Here is a 22,703-nt window from a genome sequence, read left to right on the forward strand (position 1 = left end):
GAGCTGGGCGGCCGAGCCCGGCCAAAAACTCTTACGAGACCCGCCCGTTTTCTAAACAGCCTCGTTTTTGCCCAAGCCCATTTTTCGGCCTATATTTTTACCCAAACCCTCCCATTTTTCTAGGCGGGCCTTGAGGCGGGGCCGGACCGCCCGACCATGATCAACTCTAATCGATCCAATTATATGTATTTTTAAATTGTAAACCCAACACTTCTAACCCAATACATGTTTTTTATTTCTCAAAATAAAATTATTTATTAATTTAATTTAATTAGATAACTTATTTTTTAATTAAATAATTTCCTCAACCTAATTCTAATTTCATTAAAATCATGACAATTTTACATAAAATAATCTATAAAAATATATTTAATTTTCATATTTCATTAATTTAAAATAACCAATTAATTTAATTCTATTTTCAAACATCAATTATTTGATTTAGAAGGATCAATTGACCATAAAATATTCGGACTCAAATTATTTATAATTAAATTTTAATTTTTTGTCTATTAGTTATAATATCATTCAATCACAAAATCATTCCATTATAATATCATGACTAAACTCTCACTAATTATATATCATTGGAGAAGCTTTTCAATTAATGCTCATCCAATGAACTTGTCATTGATATGCAATCGTCCTAGAATATTCTTAATCTCTTTTGAATAAACACAATAATCTAAATCCAAAGACAACTCGGTCCAAACATGACCAAACCCGCCTATTTGCCACCGCTAAGCCAAACCTAACCCGTAAGCACGCTTTATTGTTCACAATATTAATGCAGGGTGCAAGGGAATTGAATTGCCTAAGACTCTGCCCTTAAAAAGCAATTCATAACATTCATGCCTATTTCCCAGCGGCGTTTAGCCGACAAAAGTAATAGATATGCAGAATAATACATTGGTAAAACTTGCAAATTTTGTTCAGAACCATGCTAGGGTTAAACAATTGGCACCCATATCATATGACTGTTCCATTCAAAATGCCAAAATTGCCAAGCCCCCTCTTACATCCATAACCATAATATAATTACAACAATTGACGAGATTTTCAAGATTGAATTCATGCGAGGGATCAATAACATCAATATAATTACAAACTGCGGCTGCTTAGTATATTACTCCTTGTGACGAGATGTGCGATCTTTACGGTGTCCGCCTAGAATACGTGAAATCTGCAGACCTCTGCTGAATGCTTGGTTGAAAAGCATTCGAGTTTGAAACTCAGAGACAAATGGAAACCAGGCAAGGAATGCAACAGGAGTGAAAAGAAGCAAGCCCATTACAATCTCATATCCACGAGCAAGTGTTCGAACTGATCCCCAGAAGCCAGCTTTCTTAACAACAGGCCTCAAAGCCTGAGCAATCTGATGACAGATATGAAAACAGCATTAACATCCATTATGAAGTAAAATTACCACGAATGATTAGATTGCCAACTCCTATTAGTCTCCACAAGCATTCATCAATTTGTTGACTTTTTTAAAATGAGTGCCAAGAGAGAAGAAATGCGCAACTGGTGCACTATGACCCATTGCATTTACCATTTACGAGCACAATCATTCTAGGTGCAAATCACTATATAGCTTTGAAGAACCATTTAGGTGGCAGCAGATCACTATAGATTCTAGAAAAACAAAACAACCCATACCAGATCAGCAAACCGCAAGCATTCTTATTCAGAGGGCAATTTTTTTTGAGAAATCAGCAGTGCATAATGGTGGAAGCTCATCTTTTGAGCTTCAATATATAAAAAGTGCATTTGAGAGCTAAAGAGAACTATGCAAGTTAACCATTGCCATATGATTGTAAAACTGTAAGAGAGAGAGAGGAGACAAGCTTACCAGGAGCATTCCCCAACCCGTAGGCATGAAGATAAAAATACACACTATAATGTCTTGAATTGTCATATGAGCAAGTGTGACCAAAATAACCAGAATGGACACAAATGTCAAGAATATTAATCCCTTGATGAGCCGGAAAACAAGCTGATAGCTTGCACTGAACCTCCGCCTTCCAACAGATACAGTCTACAAAAAAGAAAAAATTATTGAGATAGATGATTCAGTTCCAAATTAATACCTGAACTTATGCATAGTCTAATAACTTCAGGAAGATAATAAGAAACTATTAACTAGTCACCTACCTTCATTACAAACAATATTAGAACAATCACAAGCCATGATGCACCATAAACCTGTGACAAGAGAAATGAAAATACCCAGTGTAAATATAACAGGATGAAAATCAAGGGAAAATGGCCATGGAAATAGAGAGGAACCTACCAAAAAACTTTTGGTTTCCCTTGTAACATGCAAGTGATAGACAAGCCCATACTGGTAGATAAAGAAACGTAAAGCTAACAATATCTCAGCAATAATACCACGCTTGCCAGAATATTGAAGATGCTCTTGCTCTTCTTCCCACCACGATTCCCAACTTTTTTCTGAAGGTACACCTATACCACCTCGGTTGTTTATCCACTTATTCCAATCAGTCCAATCATCAACAATCTTCTGCCACTCAAAACCAGAAGGATTGAATAGGAAGGGAGCAAAAAGCCATGTGCCCACCATAAACCACAAGGATGCAGTGATCAATACATAAGCAACTGTACTTCTGTAAGTATGACCAAAGATTTGGTACACAATAAGCAAGATCATCATCTCAATACCCTTAACAAAATGGCTACGTGAATAAAGCCGGTAGTTTTCAGCAAACTTTGCATGGAACACCACAAACCCTCGGCCTGTAGGCCTGTACTTAGCACCTCCATGAAGCAATGTCCTTCCATAATAATGGGTTTTTGTTCCAAGAGAAAATGTGAAAAATACTGGTGCCAGTTGCAGTTGCATTAATATAAATTCACTCAATGCAGTTCGGAAACCCCTTTCCAAGCCAATTTCCATCAACATGGGTAGTGCCATCAAAAATCCAATTTGAACAAAAGATTGAGAAGCAAGCGCCACTTGAAGAGGCTTATTATCACGGATTGCTGGTTCCCTACTCAATCCTTGTTCAAGGCCACTGAGTACAAGATAGAGGCGCCCATAAAGGAACACATAGACGGTGAGCACTGTTACCTGCCAAAGAACACAGAATGATGTTTGGTTTGTATGACATTTTAAAGCTATAGTTAAAAGGGAAAAGTTTGCGGAATTACCAGAGTACTGAAATAAAAACCAACTGTAGTGAAATAACAAGACAGCATTCTGAAAAAGTCAAAACGATGTCCCAGCCGGTATATATCTCGACTCAATGTCTGCTCACCATTTCCATTAGCTATTTTGGCCTCAAACATAGATATCTGATTTAGACCCACATCCCTTCCCTTCCCAACTTGTATGTATTCATGATGAGTCACATTGCCTTCACGAAGTGTAGAATTGAAGCCTGTAATCACAATCAAATCACATAAGTTACAAATCAAAGTCAGGCAAAAAATCAAAACCCAGTTAAAAAAAATCAAGGCGTTCCTACCAGCAAAAATATCTTCACTTAAATTAATGACTTTGGATGCTTTACTGACACCTCCTCTTGTGAGGTGAAAGAGCCTATCAAATACATCTGGATGACCATAATGGAATCGAACCCTATACAAACAGGAAACACATAAGTGATCTAGCATTGGTTAACCGAATGTACTAAAAATGTAAAGAGAGCCAAAGATAAAGAACATTTTTTGTTTGCTTGGAGTAAAACCCACAGTACCATACTAGCATGGACAGGGAAGATCCATTAGTATGAAAAAAAATGATGATATTTTATGACATCTTATTTGAGAGTAGAGAAACAATTAAGTGCGACGAATTGTCCAATATATATAATAATTTGACAGTAGATAAACAAGAAGCCGATGACCTCCAGATTTAGAATGTTTTACATAGTGATATCCCTGTTATCCCACATTTATTAAGTATAGCTTTTCCCACTCTGTAACTTAGCTCAAATCTAATCAAGATTTAATCATATTCAAAAAAAGGCTCCAAAACTTTGATCAATTTCTATGGTTTAGCCAAAAGGAATGCACGAATTTTAGATAAGAATTAACAATGATAATTGCAAATGAAATGTTAACTATTCGTGCATGCAGTTTGAGCTCTAGAATTAGAATTTGTTAAGTGGTGTTATCCCCACATCTATTGAGTATCCCCTCTAGCTATAACCAATTGATTTTAGGGTTTTATACTTCACATAGTATCAAAGCCCGGGTGTGTTCTACTGTTCCTGCCTTAACATAAGTGGTGTTACCCCACATAAATATTAGGCTTCTTGTGGCCTTATATTAAAGTTGGGCTACCACCTAATACCAAGTAGTTTTACGTAGGATGCTTCACAAAATGCATTTAAGCAACCCTAAAAAAATCTATTTAGGATTGTTCTCATGTTTATTGTTAATAAAGTGGCCCACACAACAAACTCTCAAACTTAATCAACGTTGGATATTACCATTTTAACTCTTCACATCCAATAGGCTCAACACCAACTCCTAGACTTGATCAAATTTTGATAATACCATTTAACAAAATCTCTCTAGGCTCAACACTAATGACAAAAAAATAGGCCTACAATGTGGTCATGAATATAAAAGAACAAAAATGAAACAAAAAATAAAAAAATAAAGAGCAACAATAACCTGGGCTCTAACACCTTGTCCGATATCCAACTTAAAAAACTAATCACTAGCTCAAAAAGATTGTCCTTAGTTTTCTTCTAGAAGAGGGGGAAGGGTAAATTGATCATGTATTCCAAAGGAACAAGCATATCTAAGAATTCACACTTATCTTTTTCAAAAAGAGATTAAAATCCCAACAACCACCCCACTGAACAAATATAAAAGTATTATAACTCTGAAACGTCTAACAAAATAGCTTACTTTAGAGGGTTGGCTAACAGTCGCTGACCAATAGTAACAAAACTGGTCTCCTGATTTGACATAAACCATGCAAGAGAAGAAACACTGCACCAAACAATAGAGTATCAACAACCTATGAAAAAGAAATAGTTAATAATATAGCAAAAACAGGCTGCCAGTATACCTTCCAGTAAATATGTGCTCTCTGAGCCCAAGTATGGTTGGGTATCTTACACCATCATGCTTTTTGAGGAATTCTTGCAACAAATTCCTCATTTTCAAGGCCTCTTCCATGTAATTATCCTATGTGATACAATAAGAAAAGATAGAAACGCAATTATCCTTTGCAATGCATTCAAAAAAAGGAAAGGTATTTTTATCCCATGAGAACGAGCAATAAAATAATAGAAGGCAGCATCATGAACAATGATGTTTAGTAAAAACACGATAAATAGCAACCTGGTTCATGTCTATTGTCTGCAAGCCTTCTCCTCGTGTGAAGATAATAGCATGGTTTTGGTTTTCTGGTTTTCCTTCACCCAAGATAGCAGGTCCTGGAAGTTTTATCCGATAAATTTCCTGTTACAGAAATGATCATAATGAAAAGATAATTAAAAAATGAAAAGCTTTAGGATGCAGAGAGAGTGATAGATATCCAAATTGAAAGTGGATATTTAAAACTGAGCACTTCGAACAATCAAGTGATAAAAATGCACTGAATTTAAAATTTTAAATAACCAACATGAAGGTTCTAGAACAAAATAGAACAAAATGCATACCCGAAGCAACAAATTCAATCTTTTAAAGCTGTCACTAGAAGAGCAGGCATATTAAGAGCACGTATCAGATGATACCTCTCTGTCATCTAACCAATGTTTGATAAACCAAATAAACATCTGGCAAGATGCAATTTAAATGCCAATATTGTATTTCTATCAAGAATGGTCATTGATCTTCTTACAGATCCGTCAAAGGGGACCTACTAACAAAATGTTGAAACGGCTTCTTAACTTCTACATGTATGGCCATATGTCAAAATGGGCTAAAATACTATGAAAGCCCTGAACTATTCCACTGTTCTTAAATAATCCCCAGGAAACACAGAAATGATAAAATATTTTTGGACCAAATAAAAATTAATATGGGTCTCCGATAGAGACGAAAGACGGATAAACAAACAAGAAAATAGGTAAAGACCCTTCGATATAAGAATCTGTATCTATATCTACTAAATTCAACGGTTTCGCATAAAAAGAAAGCAAATAAATAAACGAAAGAAAATAAACAAATGAAAGAAGGGGGAAAGGAGGGAGAAAGGGGGAAGGAGGGGCATCCTAATGAGATCCTAATCTCAAGACACAAAAGGGGATATGGCGAAATTGGTAGACGCTACGGACTTAATTGGATTGAGCCTTGGTATGGAAACCTACTAAGTGATAACTTTCAAATTCAGAGAAACCCTGGAATGAAAAATGGGCAATCCTACTGTTCTTAAATAATCCCCAGGAAACACAAACAACAATCTAATAGCTAGCAACATATGATATTGAAACCATGGTTTTGCATTTACCTGGTCTAGATTTTGCTCTGAAGAATCAATGGATTTCGGCACAGCCCTCACTAGCACTGAGAAATAATTAACCTTGCCATTAAGCTTCTTCGACCTATCCTCACTACGTTGTTCAATCTCATCAATATATGCTACACGGAGTGATGGGTATCTGCCAATAAACTCCACTTAATGAAAAATATGTACACTTGTTAAGCAACTGAAATCTTCAATTACTACTAATGGAAGTTAGCATGCTCACTTTGTCATAAGCCTCAGAATGTCCTGTGCACGCTCACTACCAGATCGCTTCTGAATGCCATATTGTTGGCAAGACACCACATATGTAAATTTCATATCAGCTACAGCTTCACACTGTGCCTTCAGTGATCTGTTCTCTTTACTATCCTCTGTATTTAGTTCTATGGCCTTATAGCCTTCCATCAAATCTAAGCAGGTGGAAATTAAAACAATGTAAGATTGAACAAATCTCAGATCGCTAATAATTCTTACAAGCAGATAAATTTGTAATCAATATATACGACTAATTAGTGATTAGCAGTGCACAATCAATTATACCGGAAGTTTACGGGAAACAGGAACATATACCTTCATGTTTGGCCATATCAAGGAAAGCCTGAAGCTCCAATGCTTCTCGATAGTACATCATACCTCTAACTGCCATTTATAGTGCTCTATTAGTCTAGAAAAATGGAAACAAATCGCAAACACAGCCGCAGGTGCCAAAACAAGCAGGCACACACACACACACACACACACACACACACACACACACACACACACACACATATAGAGAGAGAGAAAGAGGACCAGTTCTTGTTAAAGTTTGCCCCCTATATGATGCCCACAGACGAAGTTTTTCTTGTAATTCAGGAGATTCTTTAAGTTCTTCTTCATTGTTTCGTTCCACCCTTTCAAGAAAGTTATTCCATTCATCTGGAAATTATTAATGGCAATCAGCCACAACTTAAAAACAGTGCATAGATTTAACATTTGCAGCATACAAGCGAATGTAAACCTGGAAAGATTTTCTGCAAGTAAAACAGAATGGAAACACCATCTTCATTTGGCTCTTCCAATTCTTGCAAGGAGAAGAGAACTTCTTCTGTGTAGTAAGGAGTTAAAACACTACAAAAAAGAAAACAGAGGTTCAACAATTAGATAGATTGATATAATGATAAGTATAAAATTTTACCAGATAAATGGGGAACAATAACTCATTTGAGGTACTTAACCAGCGGTTCAACAATTACTACAGCAACTTATGAAGGTCAACTCAATTGCAAGGGAGTTTACAGTTTACAATTTTAACCAACTTGATAAGCATGGCCAAAATGAATATTAATAATTAAGTAAATTAATATATTCTTAAACTTTATACATTTCATTTTGTTAAGTTATTTAATTTTTCATGCGATTACATTATTTAAGACAGGAATGGAATCAATTAGGTTCTTAAATTTTATAAATTTCAATATGTCAACTTGTTTATTTTTAATGCAATTACATTATTTGATGCAGTTTAGTCAAGGCATGAGCTTTAGACATGCCTATGCCAGCGTTGCACTTCAGCACCAGACAACAAAAGTGCCTCAAACCCTTTCGGGCAAGGCCCATTTAATCAGGTGCATGCCTGTTGCTCCTAGGCACTTTCTTTAGTAAGGAAATAGGCATAAAAAGCCCACGTCATTGAGATCTTTTTAATTTCTTTTGTTTTTCAATTTTTCATCAATTATACCTTTACCAGTAAGAAAAGGATAGTATTAAACTCTATGCTTCTCAATATTTGAGTATTCAACAACAAACATGGACCATAAGAAATCATGTACATTGACCAATAAAAAAGTTTAATGTTTTGTAGATATAGATCATACTTTAGAGTTTACTAATGTCTTATGCTATATTATACAGACACAGAAAAACGCATAAATACACATATTGTGCTTTTACTTCACTCAGGCTAGCACTTATTTTTGCACCTTACACCCCTGACAACACTCTGTTACAGAAAGCCAACTCTAAAAGAGGTAAAAGACAGAAACATTTAAGGTAAAACCACAAAGAGTTTTACTTCGTTATTCTATTGATCTTTCTATTGTGTTATTACAGAACAGTTGGTGTAAATAATAGTAACAAAACAAGAATAGGAAAAATAAAAAGGAAAAGGGAGAAAATAAAAGGAAAAACATACACCAAAAGACCTTCCATTCCATGGAAGAGTAATAGACAGATAGGTGGCAAAGCATAGGGTTTAAAAATAGTAATTTTAAGTATTTAACTCTTTAGGTAGTTTGTGCTAACTATGAATAACTAAAATAAATGGCAATTATATTACTATGAATATCCTAACATTTTATTGAAAATTGAGCTAGTTTAACTCAGTCTAGAACAATACTTCTGCAAGGCATTGATCAATGTCATAGATGATAGCTGGCATGCCCAATTTGTCTAATCTACTCCTATTTAGAATATATATATATTTTTTTTTCAAAGCATAGAAAAAGCTTCTCTCTTTTTCTAAAGTCAACCAATCTATTTATTTCCATAGGTAGAACAGCCCAAATACAAATAAAATGGAGATCTCTACTGTAAAACAAACAAAACAAATGGCTCTGTTGCAACGGAACACCCAATTTATATATCAATAATTGCATTAAAAAGTAGTACAAGAAAGCTCTCCCAATTTCCTATCCAATCAACAACATGATATATTCTTTAGTTATAAACCAATTAGATGTATAACAAAGAGTAAACAATAGTATTAGAATGAAACAATGAATCTAGGAGAAAGCTTACGAGAAAGAAAGCATATTGCGAACTTTAGGTGCAGCAGGCATGTCCATAAACAAAGAATTTGAGAAGAAAGAAATTCGCCTCCTAGCATCTATATTAGAGGGTACATCCATTGCAGATTCCTTTGTGGTAAGCAATAAATAGAGCCGGTTGATCTACAAAAAAAAAAAAATAGGAACATTAAGCATACAACCTAAAACCGATTGCCAGTGGGTGAAGGGACCGAAATTTAATATAAGTCACAGACATAGAGAAACCCAATACTTAATTAATGTGGGCTAACAGCACTAACACTCCCACTCATGTGTAGCTCACAGGGCCAACACAAGGACAACCTCACCAAGGATCATCAACATCACATAGGGTAGGGCAAGGCACTAATACCATGTTCAACATCCAACCTAAAACCATTTGGCAAGAGGTGCAGGAGCCCAACTTTAATACAAAACCACAAGGAACCTAATACTCAACTGATATGGGATAAACCACTCAAATAATCAGAAAAGCATAACAAAGAGCTCACCTTTTCTCTCCATGCTTCTGAAACAGGAGTTGGAAATTTGATAGCTCCAGTAGAAGCAAATAACTGATCTAACTTTTTTGTATCAAATAATTGATGAAGTGGATCAATCATCCCATCATGCCCAGACCCTCCATGTTCCAAGCTTTAGAGGAGAAAGGATCAAATAAAATAAAATAATAGTAAGTTATGGCACTAGAACATACTTGTGTTTGAGGAGACAATCACATGAAGATGCCAAACCTGGAGAATTCTTCCTCCGCCATTATGTCCTTTGTCACAATCTCCAGCATGTCCTGGAAACAAAGTACCACTTGACCCCTTTCGTCCTGCTTATTTTCCAACTGCAAAAACCAACATGCTTATTTTAGGACTTCCTATTACACCCAAATGCAATAGGAATTAAATCTACTTAAACCAATTTAATTCTCGAATATTACCAAAAGTTTTATCAACTTCACAATGTGGTCATAGAGACTAGGAAGAGCACTCATTTTGTAAGTCTTAATCAGACTACCATCGGCTATACGTTTGTCAACCTTGGAAAATATGTCATCTATAACTCTGGAAACACATTAGAATCAATACAAATGAAATTAAGCAACAATATGCTTCACAAAGTAATAATTCCAACAAGAGGAAATTGCAGATTAACTAAATATTTGGTTAACATTCTAAGTTAAAGAGAAGCTTACCTTTTCTCACGCTGCCCTTCAACTAGAAACCTAATAATGCTTCTAAATGAAGCATAGCATTCACGAATTGCACAGAACATGTAAGGGTCAGCTTCAATCCTCTTTTGCAGCTCTCTATCCCTACTATCACTGTCCTTGGCCATGTCTAATGCTATTGGGATCTACATGAAAATACACAGCTAAAATCAATATACTCAACTCTAAATATCACCAGAGAAAAACAGGTCGAAGCAAACCTTGCTAGCAAGCAAAAAAGGTGGCCACTGGATTTGATCTAAATCACGGTCTGCCCAATAGGGAACAAGCAACAGATTCATCTCCCTAAAAATGAAACAAGCTCAATACATAGAAACAGTAAGATGAATGTAACACATATATAACATGAAGCACAGAGTGTAAATACTTGTTGCTTATAAGATCCTCCTCCCGAAAACTACTGATTATTTTGTTCCACAACTGAGCAAATTTTGCCGCCTCTTTCTCTTTATTAGACCGTGGCTGAGAAATAGAACAGTATTAGATGGAAAGTGTATTTTGTGATTCTTCAGCCAAAAACTCAGAGAGATCAAAGTTTATAGTATATAATATTAAATAGATTTGACCTGCCCAAAGCTGCGAGAGAAAAAAAGCCAAAATCCTTTTTTCTTTTTCTCGCTCTTATCCCCCGGAATTAAGCGGGCATTAAAAGCACCAGGCAATGATCCAAAACGAGACCGGAGCATTCCTAATGTTCGAATCTGGATTTCAAAACAAAAATATAGAAATAATATAAACGTACAAACACTGGAAAGGGAAAACAACTAATATAGGTTCTAAAGAGTTTCTATGATAATTATAAAGAAGCCGAGAATGAAGGGGTTTTCGAAATATTTAAAAAGAAACTGCCACTTTTCATTACGTGAAGTTTACAAAATAGAAAGATGCCATGTGTTCTCCATCATCTACATAAAACAGGTGAACAGAGCAAAGAAATGGTTGACCACCACCATAGGGCATGTTTCAGGAAAATGCTTGGCAAAACCAAGACATTTTCATTGGAAAATTTGAAAAATAACCTCGCTAGGAAAAAGTAATAGAAAAACAGTGGTAACAACTAACTAGTTATGTAAAGCTCCACTTACCTCTCCAAGGCGTCGAAATGCACCATAAATACCTCCAAATAGTGTAGAGAATATTGCATACCAAATCTGGGTATCCATAAAATAGACCTTGAAAAGTAAAAACCAGCAAATTAGACCTTGAACTATCAGAGCCAAGTAATGACAGAAAAAAATGGATCAATTATGATCAAGAGATATGCCATACAAGAATGATTGGAGCCCAAAGAGCAATCACAACGCCTATGTTGTTCCTTGCTGCAATAAATGAAATCAAGAAATGAACTTCCATGTTCTCGAAAAGTCGAAAAGATGATGGAATGACATATTTTAAGATTCATACCTTGGGGGAAAAATTCATGCCACTGGAAACGCGTTATCCGAACAGACATAACAGCTTTTGTGGGACCAACTAAAGGTTTTATCTGTAACACCAAAAGGAAGAGGTGATGGATTATTCAGTCTCTAAAAACACATCAAATCTGACATGCTAATCAAAGAAGGAAGATGAAAAAGATCTTTTTAAGAATTAAAACAAAAGAAACACCAATGGAAGTGATTCTAGGTAGCTTAAGTTCATAGGATCATAATCATCTTAATCATGGCCAGCCTTTTGGTACCAATATTTTGATTGATTAATGATCAGTGGAAAGAAAAGAAAGGAAGTATGATTGTATGTGGCAGTTTAGAATGAAATGAATGGAGGGCACACCTCAATATAATAACTGAATGCCAACTTAGTGATGATAAGTAGGACCCAAAACATTGTATACCTGAAAGTTCAAATACAAATAGAAATTAAGTATCTCAAATAGTGGTCACAAAAGCAAATTGGTAGATCCTACAAGCATTGAACTCTTACTTGAAGAGAGAAAATGTGCTCTCATGCATTCCCCTACCAACATAGAGACGAGGCTGAAAGATTCAAGCAAGGGAATAAGTGAACCAGAGAAGAAATAAATTTGAGAGAAGATGATGATATAAGAGAAGTTATCTCTACCTGTGACCACCACATCATAAGCATCACAATCTTGTAGTGTGAACTTTCAAGGAATCGACGAACAAACGGAAAGAGAAACAATATTGCAGCCAGCATATTTGGTGACAAGTAAATCACAACAGCTAAAATGAATAAGGAAGGTGAACTTGAGGCACTGCCAAACCAGCTTTGGATTGTTCGCGCAATTCCTGAAGGATTGTCTGAAGTATAAGCATAAGTAACCGGCAGAACAATCACCCATGCAGCTGCTGAAACAACTTTCAATATGTATCTTAACTTAACATGAAATGACATGCTCTGCTGTGCTTTCCAACTAAGGATTACATCAAGGACAGCTGCAAAACATTAAATAAATATCAGTAGAAACTTCAGCGTAGCTGGTATGCAATAAGATGAAAAGGTTGTGCAAATAAGTGTTAAAAATGTATGCATAGACCCACAGTAAAACAAGAAAATTCCAACTTAATTGATACACAAGCATGCAGATTAAAACACCAGACATAAAAAAAAAACACTCAATAATAATTGGCACTTCAAAATAACCCCAGTAGTATTTAGCACCTTAAATTGGTGGCTTTCATTAATCAACATATTATTAGTGATGATGAGAAAATTGGAAAGGCTAAACCAACAATGTGCATGAAAACAACATAAGGTTAGCCACTTTGAATGCCAGAAACAGTCCGTACGGTACTAATAGATTGTCTACAATATATAACCAAGGAGGAGTTGTATTAAGACAACCAAGAAATTGTGATCTACTTGAAGTTACAATTCAGCATGCAGAAAAAGTTACCGACTTGAAGCAAATCTGCCAGCACAGTAAATGTTTCCTAACTACAAATATTTATTGTTACCCATGCATGAGATCTAGGAACAAGGTTTTAGAGTTAGAAAGAAAATTGCTTAATGCTACAGACCACAGAATTCAGAAAGCAACAGGATGCTTTCTTTTCTTTCTACCTTAATAATGGCTTCTCTACCATTTAAAAGGTTTGTTCCACTTAATCATGAAAACTTGTATTGCCAACAACTAAAGCTATAATGACAGATAATAACATAGGATTAACCTGATTCACTCACCTTGGCCAAGCTTTAATATAGCAGCAGTAATAAAGACAGACAGCACTTTCTTGAACACATCACCCGTAAAGATGGAACTTGGTTGACCATTGCCATTCCAAGCAACAATGATCATAACCTTGCACGAATCAGACAATATCAACACCATGGCAAAAATATTCTCAAAGGAAGAAAGAAAATGATTTGTGAGTGTCAAAGTTTTACCTGCAAGCAGAGAATGAAAAAGCTCCACATTCGATCAAAGCTTCTAAAAACATGCCAGAACGAGCGTATCTCAACAAAGTTAACTTTCCCCACCCATCGGTCCCTAGTAGCTTGTGGCTTGTTATCCTACACACATGCCACAAAATTTAAACAGTAAATATGATAAGAGAAATTATTCTTGGTAAATAACAATTAGACAGGTGCAATTATTGCTCCCTTCCAACTTATTTTTAGCAACCAAAACAACATGAAATCTCCACCATAAGTTGGAGTTACAGACTACATACTTCAATTCCCTTGACCACAACACCATCAAAAGACTGACTTGTATACCATTACAGGAAATAGGGAACGGAACATTTGAGACTCATTAGAGACAGGAGATTGACATTTATTTAACTCTAATGTCCACTACAGAGTAAATGACCCAAGTAAACCAAGCAAACATGCAAAGCAAGAACCAATAATAGGACAATTTGCAAAATCACTTGAATTGCCACAATAGATTTAATTGTCCAAAACCTCCAGATGCAAGAGCAGAGAACCATAGTTAAAACATACTCCTCACTCCCAATTGAACATCCTTCGTTTTGTTTAACAAAAGCGAGGTCTGTTTGATATCCAAAACTGTTCTGCAATAATCCTAGGTGGGAAAAAGCAAGACTAGATATCCAAAAATATGCTTACTCCATTTTTTTCAACAAGTTGTTCAATTGGCAGGCAAAAGAAATCAGCATCAGCACGCATTGGCCAGCCCAATCGGAAGCAATCAACAGACCTAAAATTAAACAAAGGTAAATAAATCACCGAGTATAACAGTGTGGACAGATAAAAGTTGTAAATAAAAATTCCATACCAGAAGTATTCATTTAAATCATCATAATTTCTCCATTGTGAATGCTTTGATTTCCCTCGTTTACTCCTTTCAGCTTCCTGCAGTGAAAGTCAATTGTTTCACAGTCAGAAAATGAATTCTCCAACATCATCACCTTTTTTACTAAAATGGCACACAAACTCTGAGAGAGAGAGAGCAAAAGTAGACAGGAAATGCATATGATACCCTTCGAATAACTTCATAGATAGGTGTAACAACTTTCTTCAGAAAAGCTTCCTCCTCTCCTCCATAGGCTGGCTGGATATTTTCTCCAGTCAGTGGACTGACATTTCCCGCCAGCATACCATAAAGTTCAAATGCCATCTACAGTAAACAAAGGATAGAAGTATTTAATATCTACAAAATTAAAATAGATCTGGGAAAGCATCTATCAGAAAACATTATTGCCAGAGACACAAACCAGGTTATATAGACATTACATAAATTCAGTCCAAGACAAGTAGAAGAAACAACATCGAAAACGTCACTATGTACGGAAACAAATTACAAGGCTAGTCTTCTTTTATCAACATTGACAAGCCACATGTTGAGGTGTCCATGGATCAGGCTAGGTCACATATGCTAAACCTTTCAATTTAAAAGTCAAGACTGAGACAGGCTTATCAATTTACATACCGGTTATGTTAAACCAATAAAATATTGTATTATTAACATTTCAAAAGAAGCTTTCTAATTAAAATTAAATAAACATGTTTTTACTTATAATAAAAAAAATTCAGGATGGCTCAAGCCTAAAAACCTATGTCCAAGCCCAAACGCACAAATCAGGCCAGGCTAACGCCTATGGCAGACAGTCAACCCATGGACACCAATGTCTAAATCATGGAAACAATGTCATTTCACTAACACTATTGAAATATGGGCTGACAGAACTTATATTAGCTTGTCCAATCAAACAAATAACAAGGCATTTAACTTGAAACCAAATCAGAATGGACCATGAGAACTCAACTATATTAAAGAATCCCCAAGAGATCCCAAACTTAATCATTAAGATTCAATTTTTACCATTCTCATTCATTTTAAAGATCCCAAAAACATCTAAAACTTAATCATCATAAAATTTGTGTTAAACACCATCTTCATTTGCCTCAAATTTAGGAATGATAGACCTATGACATTGTAAGTACTTGATGTTTAGCAGACAAGTGGATAAAATCCTAAATCCTACTTCATGGCATGAATTTAAAACATAGGCAGAAGAATCCCTCTTGGAGAGGTCAATAATGGGGGACAACTTGCTTTGATTGTTAAAATTTCCAAACGTATTACTTGCTCTCTCTTATATGAAACATCAAGTTTACTGACATGTGATATATTACTTGCACTCTCTCTTCTATGAAACACCAAGTTTACCCAATGTGTGATATATTACTTGCACACTCTCTCATATGTAGGCCCAATATTAGCAATTTAACAATCTTGCATCAATAAAAATAGAGAGTAGGAACAACAAACATAACAAACTAGTCAACAAGCAAACTGGGTTATGAATAGTAACAACAACTAGATAGAGTGAAAAGAATTAACTTAAATATAAGATACAACAATCCCAAACTTGGCCAATGTGAGACATATTACTTACATGCTCTCTTATATGTATGGGACCAATATTAGCAATTTAAACAATCTTGCATCATTAAAAATAGAACAAGTAGCAACAACATGGCAAACTAGGCAATGAGAAAACTAGGCTTTGAAATAGTAATAACAACTAGATCTAAGTAAAAAGAATTAAATTAAAAATAAGACATCACAATCCCAGACTTAGCCAATGTATGCAATAACAATACTCAATTCATCAATAAAAATTACTGCTACATACACATGAAAACTTGAGCACAATGACTTAACCAATTTTACAAATGTATCAGTTATTGGCAATCATCATTCAAACTAATAGAAATTAGCACCAGATGCAATTCAAAACCCCAATAGCATATTACCATTTTTGGCTCCAATGAACTAACATTTTACCAAACCTCGCATCATGCATTAGGTTTGATAACCTCTTCTAAATAGCGAAAGTGCAATGTGATACTATCAAAGGATGACCTATTCTAATTTGACATCTACCATCCAGGCACCAATTGAAACATTCAAGTATGATAATGTCCAATTCCACAAAAACAAGATTTCTATCGAATAAAAAGCAAACTCTTAGAACAAACTTCATATCAGTTGCTATTTTTTTTCTTATAGAAGTCAATCTAAATAATGCTAATAATACGGGAAAGAGCAGTTGGGTCAAAAGAAAATGACTATTATCTCCATAAACACTATAGACAAGTCCAACCCCATTTAGTTAAAACCCTAAAAAGTGAATACATGAGTGGCCACATTTATGATTTTTTTTTTTTTTGGGGGAAGAACAGTGTTTAGAGCATACATGATGATAGATGTAGCAAAGGCATTCCGGCATGAACCGCAAGTTTGCAGCTTCACCCCATATTAAAAGGTACAGACCCATGTACAATAATTTTCTCTGTTGCACTTCCTGCTGAATGGTGGGCAACCTGCAGATTTAAATATCAAGAAGAATTAAGACAGAAAAATATGGGAACCTATTTATGTTGATATTAACTTATTTCATAGCATGACTGCTTGATAATAGCTTAGCGTCTCACCAAAGACTACTTTTGCGATCCAAGTACTTGCACCACTTTTTGTAGTTCTTAAAAAGTTTCTTCATCACTTCTGTCAGTGCATGGTCATCCAACTGTGCAAGAAAAAAAGTCGCAATTTTTATCCACATAAAAGCATCAAAATTCAAGCAAGTAGATAAGATTCAAAACATTTTGTTAACAGACCAAGATCAAGAATTTTGCATCTTTTCTCTTTGAGAAGTTAGATTATGTCTGGAGGATTTACTCGTTTTATGCTTTCCTGTGATAGTTCATAAATCATCACTACAGCTTTGATAAACCTTTGCAAGTTTAAATTTTCAATAATTTTTTTCAAAGATCTTTATAACTCATTTTAGATATGATTTAATGAAAGATTTAAGAACAGAAACTGTAGAAAAACCTACAGCAGCTAGAAACTACTTAATGCATTAAGGTCCTTTAATTCAAGGAAAATTCTGTTATTCAATTACATTAATCTTATATGTTCCTACTAACCACACTTATTTTCCCTTTTTGACTTCTGATCAAATGAAAAGATACCTCTAAAATTATCTCTCTTATGAAAGGTCAAATACAGAATCTACTTAAAATTAAATTTTCAGTAACTCACAAAAAGAATTACCATATCATACATTTAGCCCTTCTAATTTTCAAATCAATGCTTAATTTATTTCAATTTAACAAACAGCACCCATAACAGTTTTGGAAGAAAAGGAAAAACCATATCGCTCACTTGGTAGTGCCAAGAATGACACCACAAAAGGACTCCAATAGAGATCTATGAGATAAGGTTGCAAAATTATTTTGAAAGAAAGGAAAATGGAGAGAGAAAACATAATTATATACCAACATTAGTTAAAATCAAATATATTAAGAGAGAGAGAGAGAGAGAGAGAGAGCATATGCAAATGCACATACACATACACATAGAACTAATAATGCCCTTTTGGTTATTGGATCAAACTCAATAGCCCCATAATACTAATTCACCCCAGTAAAAGTTTAGGGACAGAAATACGCATAGTTTGGATAAAAATTCACCAATGAAATTGGCAATACATAAGACAAAAAGGGGATAAACCTAACTATCACTGTTCCCATTTTTTCATAGAAAGTTCATGCTCACAAAGAAAAACAAAACTATCCACTTGACAAGCAAACCTTGGGTTGTTGATCAGGCTTCGGAAATTGCCGTATGTGGACATTTGCAAGCAATAAGATCAGGTGCTCCCTTTGATTTGCCACATTATCTTTCTGAAGAGATCACAACTGAGATATGAGTATAGGTCCAAAAAACATACTGAACCGACTCTTGAACAGTATTCTATTGTTAATTTACTCTAGTTAGTTCATTTTTCACCTGAAACCCAAACATTTCTTGAAGCCAATCTAGAATGTCTTCATCTTTCTTTCTCTTGTGATCATTGGGCCAAGGAAGACCCCTTGTATTACGAAGAGCATAAACAGCTGCTTGGATCTGCATTTAGGTAAAAAACAGAATGTAAAAAAGGAAAAGTAAATTGTTAGTTCAAAAATACAAATTCAGAACATACCTCAGGGTATTGCATAATAGCCTGGTTTGCACTATCAGGATCAAGCGGAAGGATGTTGTAGGGGACCAAAATCTGTGTTTGTTCTGCTACTTTATCCTGAGCTTCCAGAATCTGCATAAACCTTAATAGTTATAACATCCTTCGCATACAGAATTTTGAAATTGTTCATAAGTTTCTAGTAAATTAATCTTAGCCAGTGAAAGATATCTAAATCAAACAAGACACCATCAAAAAATGATAACAGGTCAAGAAATCTAGAAGAGTTTCACCTCGCGGTCAACTTCAATAGACTGCGTCAAATTGACAGCCTTTAAAACCTCAAAGAGAACATTTGCAGTCTGGTATGCTTTTGTGAGTTGTGCCCTACAAAGGAACAAAAAATTTACCATCAAATGGAAAATTATGAATAAAATTCCACAACAATCATCCAAACAACTTAAATATTAAAAATATAACCATGTAATATGATGACTTACCGATCAGCCTTATCGGCAGCATTTGTCAAGGCCTGGATGTATTTTTTGTAATAGTGTTGATAAAAACTTTGCATTTCACGAGCATCACTTTTCTTAACCCTTCCCTGTAGGGTTGGATCATTCTCCTGTAATAATAAGATCATATCTCTTCATAAGACCAATAACAAAAAAAAAGATGTGAAGAACTAGAAGTATTAAACATGTACAAATGAAGACATGCAAGGAAGCTTTGATAGTCTAATATGGTAACTTCTAAGAACTACATAAGATCAAACAAAATAATATGTTTTTCTAAAACCCCTTAAGTATCGGATAAATTAACATGAAAATTCCAGCCCATGATTATTTTTAAACAAATATTGCATGCCCTTTTCTATGTTCCAGGGAAATATAAGCAATTCGTTACGATTCATGAACAATAAATGTCAGTTGTCACTGCTAAGTCTCATGTCACAACTCACAAATCACTATTGGAAATATAATCACCCTTGGGGTTATCAACACACAGCATCCAGTGCAAAGTTATGTATGAGCTAACATAAGTTTCCATAAAAATAAATAAGCACAAAAATTCATTAAGCAAAAAGGACAAACAATGTAACAACAGATGCATCCCATGCATGGGAGAAAGGAAAAAGAGAGACAGTAATTTAGAGTTAGTTTAACATGGAACCTCAGAGGAATTATAATACAAGTGAAATTGAACAAGTACATAAGCTCATTCTCAATTAGCCAATTTGTGAAAATCCTTTTGGCATGCATAGATTTCTCAAAAAAAAAAAAAAAAAACAAAAACAAAACAAAACCTAAGCTACAGGAATGGTAAATCACATTCATATGAAAGAAGCCAAAAACCTGAAACCGACTTTCAACTGATCCCAAAGTTCTAAAGAACAATTCTAACAACAAGAAAAAAATTTATTACAAAACGGTCTGTGTTCTCCCCCCCCCCCCCCTTGCATAAAGCAGCTTAATTTCAGTGTGGCAACTCTTACTCTAAGAACATGTTTAACAAAATACAATTTTTTGACAGTGTGATAAAAGTAAAGTGACCAAACATAATTAAATGCAAATGCTTATAGACCACACCATTATTGTCACACTAATCTACACAAATTGCAAAAACATTTCTATATTTCAAAGGCCTTTCCAAAATATGCTAAGCAAAATCTTTAGATGAGAACACAACTATACTCACTCTTTCGAGACGCTGAAGGAGTGCAGTTTTAAATTGGCGAACGCCACGTCCACTAGAAGTGGGATCCAACCTGTGAGCTTTCTCAAATGCATAGAATCGGCCTACAAAAAAATAGCATAAATTCTACTGAAGACTGCAGATAATATGACAGAATCACACAGCAAGTAACCATGAAGCAAGAAGCAGATTAGAGCAAGAATGAAATGAAATAAGCAAATCCAAGATGCTTATAACTGAAAATAGACATATAAATAAACATGTTTATAGATGTAAAAAGTATGTTAAAAACATAAAATGTAGAATTTGATATATCAGCCCCAAAGCAAAACTAAGTATGTACGGATGTCAAACATACACTAAATTACCGCACTCTGAAAAGTATGATTTTAAGGTATTGAGGACATAAAACAGGAAAAAGTACTATTTCTTGACCATCTGGGCGAAATAACTCCAACACTAGAAAATTTCACAAACAGTTTGGTTCAGAGTTCCAATTCTTGCTACTTATTTTGTAACAGATAAAGGGGAACAAAATAAGGTCTTTTTTTTTTCCGAGATACTCCTAATATAGCAACAATAAGACCAAAAAATCCATTTTTAAACAATATATAATTGGAAATAACCCAAGAGCTAGCAAGGCATATGGTTCTAACCAGAGTAAGTATCATAACAAGAAAGTAATGCAAATAAAAGCAGTAGTACCACAAAATAATTAACACAGTGAAGTAGAAAACAGTGTGCACCAGTCAAGAAACAAAACCCTATGTATATCTTCATTGGCATGTGCAATAACACAGAATGTATATCCAGCAGTACACAATAAGTATTAACAAAGCTGGTTAGATTTCCTGTTATTCAGAACTGCTCCGGAATAAGGCTAGCTCATATTAACAGCTAGAAACAAACGCTATAATAATACGGCAAGTAACAGCATTAATCAAAAATCACATAAAAAACCCATAATCATATTAGGAAAGCAAACTAAAGCAAAAACTTACAGAGGTAAGCCACCCTTGGGTTGCTTGATTCAACCTCATTGGCAACACGGAGAATGGGTGCAATCTCGCTAAGAGAAGATGGCACCACCTCACTATCAAAAGCGGCCTCTCCGAGATTACCAGCAGTCTGTGTTCGTGTGATCCGCCTCATCGGCTGTGATTGATCTGACCCCCTGCTCGAGGACATTTTTGCCCTCGTCTTCCACCCAGAATCTCAACAGAAAAAAGGGAAAAAACACTCACTTCCCTGCAACATAAAAAAAAAACATCATTTTCATCTTATACCATCCTTTTAGAAACATACAACATCAGAACCAAAATTTAACCCTAGCTCAACTTAAACACCCAGAAACCAAAAAAAGCAAAACAAAACGGGAAATTTTCAGAAGCCTAGAAAGCAAAAGCAAGTAAATCTGGCATTCAAACGAGAAGAAAAAGACTGGTGAGAGCAAAAAACTACAGTAACATCGAGTAAAAAACAGGCCAAGCAAAGTAAAACCTTAATCGAACATCATAAAATAAAGTAGCTGGGAAAAGAGAGTGAAGTACCAGGTCACTAGAAAGAAGATTTTAAGCTATTAAATCATCTGCATAGACAGGAACAGGGTAAACACTGAAACAGTAAAGGTAATGTGAGGAGAAAATTAGAAAGCAAAACTAGAAAGAGAGCTCACAGAGAGAAAAACCCTAAGAGAGAAGAGAAAACCAGATATAGAGAGGGAGAAACAGAAGGGCGGCTACTTTAAGCTACTTAGCATCAAAGGAAGCAAAAAAGAGAGTGAAGCTAAGAAAAAAACACAAGTTTACATTACAACCCACAGCTATGGTCTCTTCCCTTCTATCTTTTTCCTTTTTTTTTTTTTTTTTGTTCCTTTTAACTGCTATTGGTGGAGTGAGGTGGGCAGAGAATGAGGTTTCAAGACTATTAAAATTACGAAATTGCCACTGTGTGCTTAAAGCATTTTGTTCTTTATTTTATTAATTACTTCTTTAATTCAATTAAAATACACGCTGCAAATTTTCTACTATTAAAAGAATCTCTAACAAGCTTTTGTTTACCTTAAATTCTTTTTAAATAACAGTTTTATTTAGTCAGCAGTTATAATTTTAAAATTGAAAGATAATAGAAAA

The 22,703-nt window shown here is 34.9% G+C and overlaps 1 protein-coding gene across 3 annotated transcripts; it reads right to left on the reverse strand.

Moving 5' to 3' along the window:
* Positions 1-810: 810 nt before the first annotated feature.
* On the reverse strand, positions 811-22,490 carry LOC108474003 (callose synthase 3). Of its 3 annotated transcripts, none has more exons than XM_053031396.1 (44): positions 22,279-22,490; positions 22,122-22,159; positions 21,573-21,819; positions 20,575-20,675; positions 19,377-19,501; positions 19,170-19,263; positions 18,901-19,011; positions 18,708-18,824; positions 18,509-18,601; positions 17,348-17,439; positions 17,110-17,236; positions 14,886-15,023; positions 14,682-14,758; positions 14,513-14,603; positions 13,826-13,951; positions 13,622-13,739; positions 12,539-12,873; positions 12,401-12,453; positions 12,251-12,311; positions 11,882-11,963; positions 11,747-11,796; positions 11,563-11,649; positions 11,044-11,178; positions 10,845-10,939; positions 10,678-10,762; positions 10,442-10,602; positions 10,187-10,310; positions 9,990-10,090; positions 9,750-9,891; positions 9,230-9,381; positions 7,452-7,561; positions 7,244-7,369; positions 7,022-7,090; positions 6,675-6,861; positions 6,434-6,584; positions 5,323-5,442; positions 5,048-5,166; positions 4,885-4,968; positions 3,489-3,601; positions 3,172-3,401; positions 2,294-3,091; positions 2,155-2,205; positions 1,853-2,038; positions 811-1,375 (listed from the first exon to the last, which is right to left on the reverse strand). In XM_053031396.1, the coding sequence occupies exons 3-44, from the start codon at positions 21,757-21,759 to the stop codon at positions 1,127-1,129; spliced, it is 5,853 nt and encodes a 1,950-aa protein (XP_052887356.1). In that variant the 5' UTR covers positions 21,760-21,819; positions 22,122-22,159; positions 22,279-22,490; the 3' UTR covers positions 811-1,126. The 3 variants fall into 3 exon arrangements, with proteins under 3 accessions (XP_052887356.1, XP_052887354.1, XP_052887355.1); XM_053031394.1 differs by having other exon boundaries at positions 22,122-22,185; XM_053031395.1 differs by having other exon boundaries at positions 22,247-22,490.
* Positions 22,491-22,703: the final 213 nt, after the last annotated feature.

This window comes from Gossypium arboreum, chromosome 8 (assembly GCF_025698485.1).
Source record: "Gossypium arboreum isolate Shixiya-1 chromosome 8, ASM2569848v2, whole genome shotgun sequence".
Classification (NCBI taxonomy): domain Eukaryota; kingdom Viridiplantae; phylum Streptophyta; class Magnoliopsida; order Malvales; family Malvaceae; genus Gossypium; species Gossypium arboreum.

Bases quoted from the DNA above. Each gene is read 5' to 3' on its own strand.
- LOC108474003 (XM_053031396.1), bottom strand. From the start codon at position 21,759: ATGTCCTCGAGCAGGGGGTCAGATCAATCACAGCCGATGAGGCGGATC. The intron at 9,382-9,749 runs GTGAGCTCTTTG...TTTTTTTTGTAG, and splicing joins CAGAAGCATGGAGAGAAAAG to ATCAACCGGCTCTATTTATT. The intron at 5,443-6,433 runs GTAAATGCAAAA...TTTCTGTAACAG, and splicing joins CAGAGCAAAATCTAGACCAG to GAAATTTATCGGATAAAACT.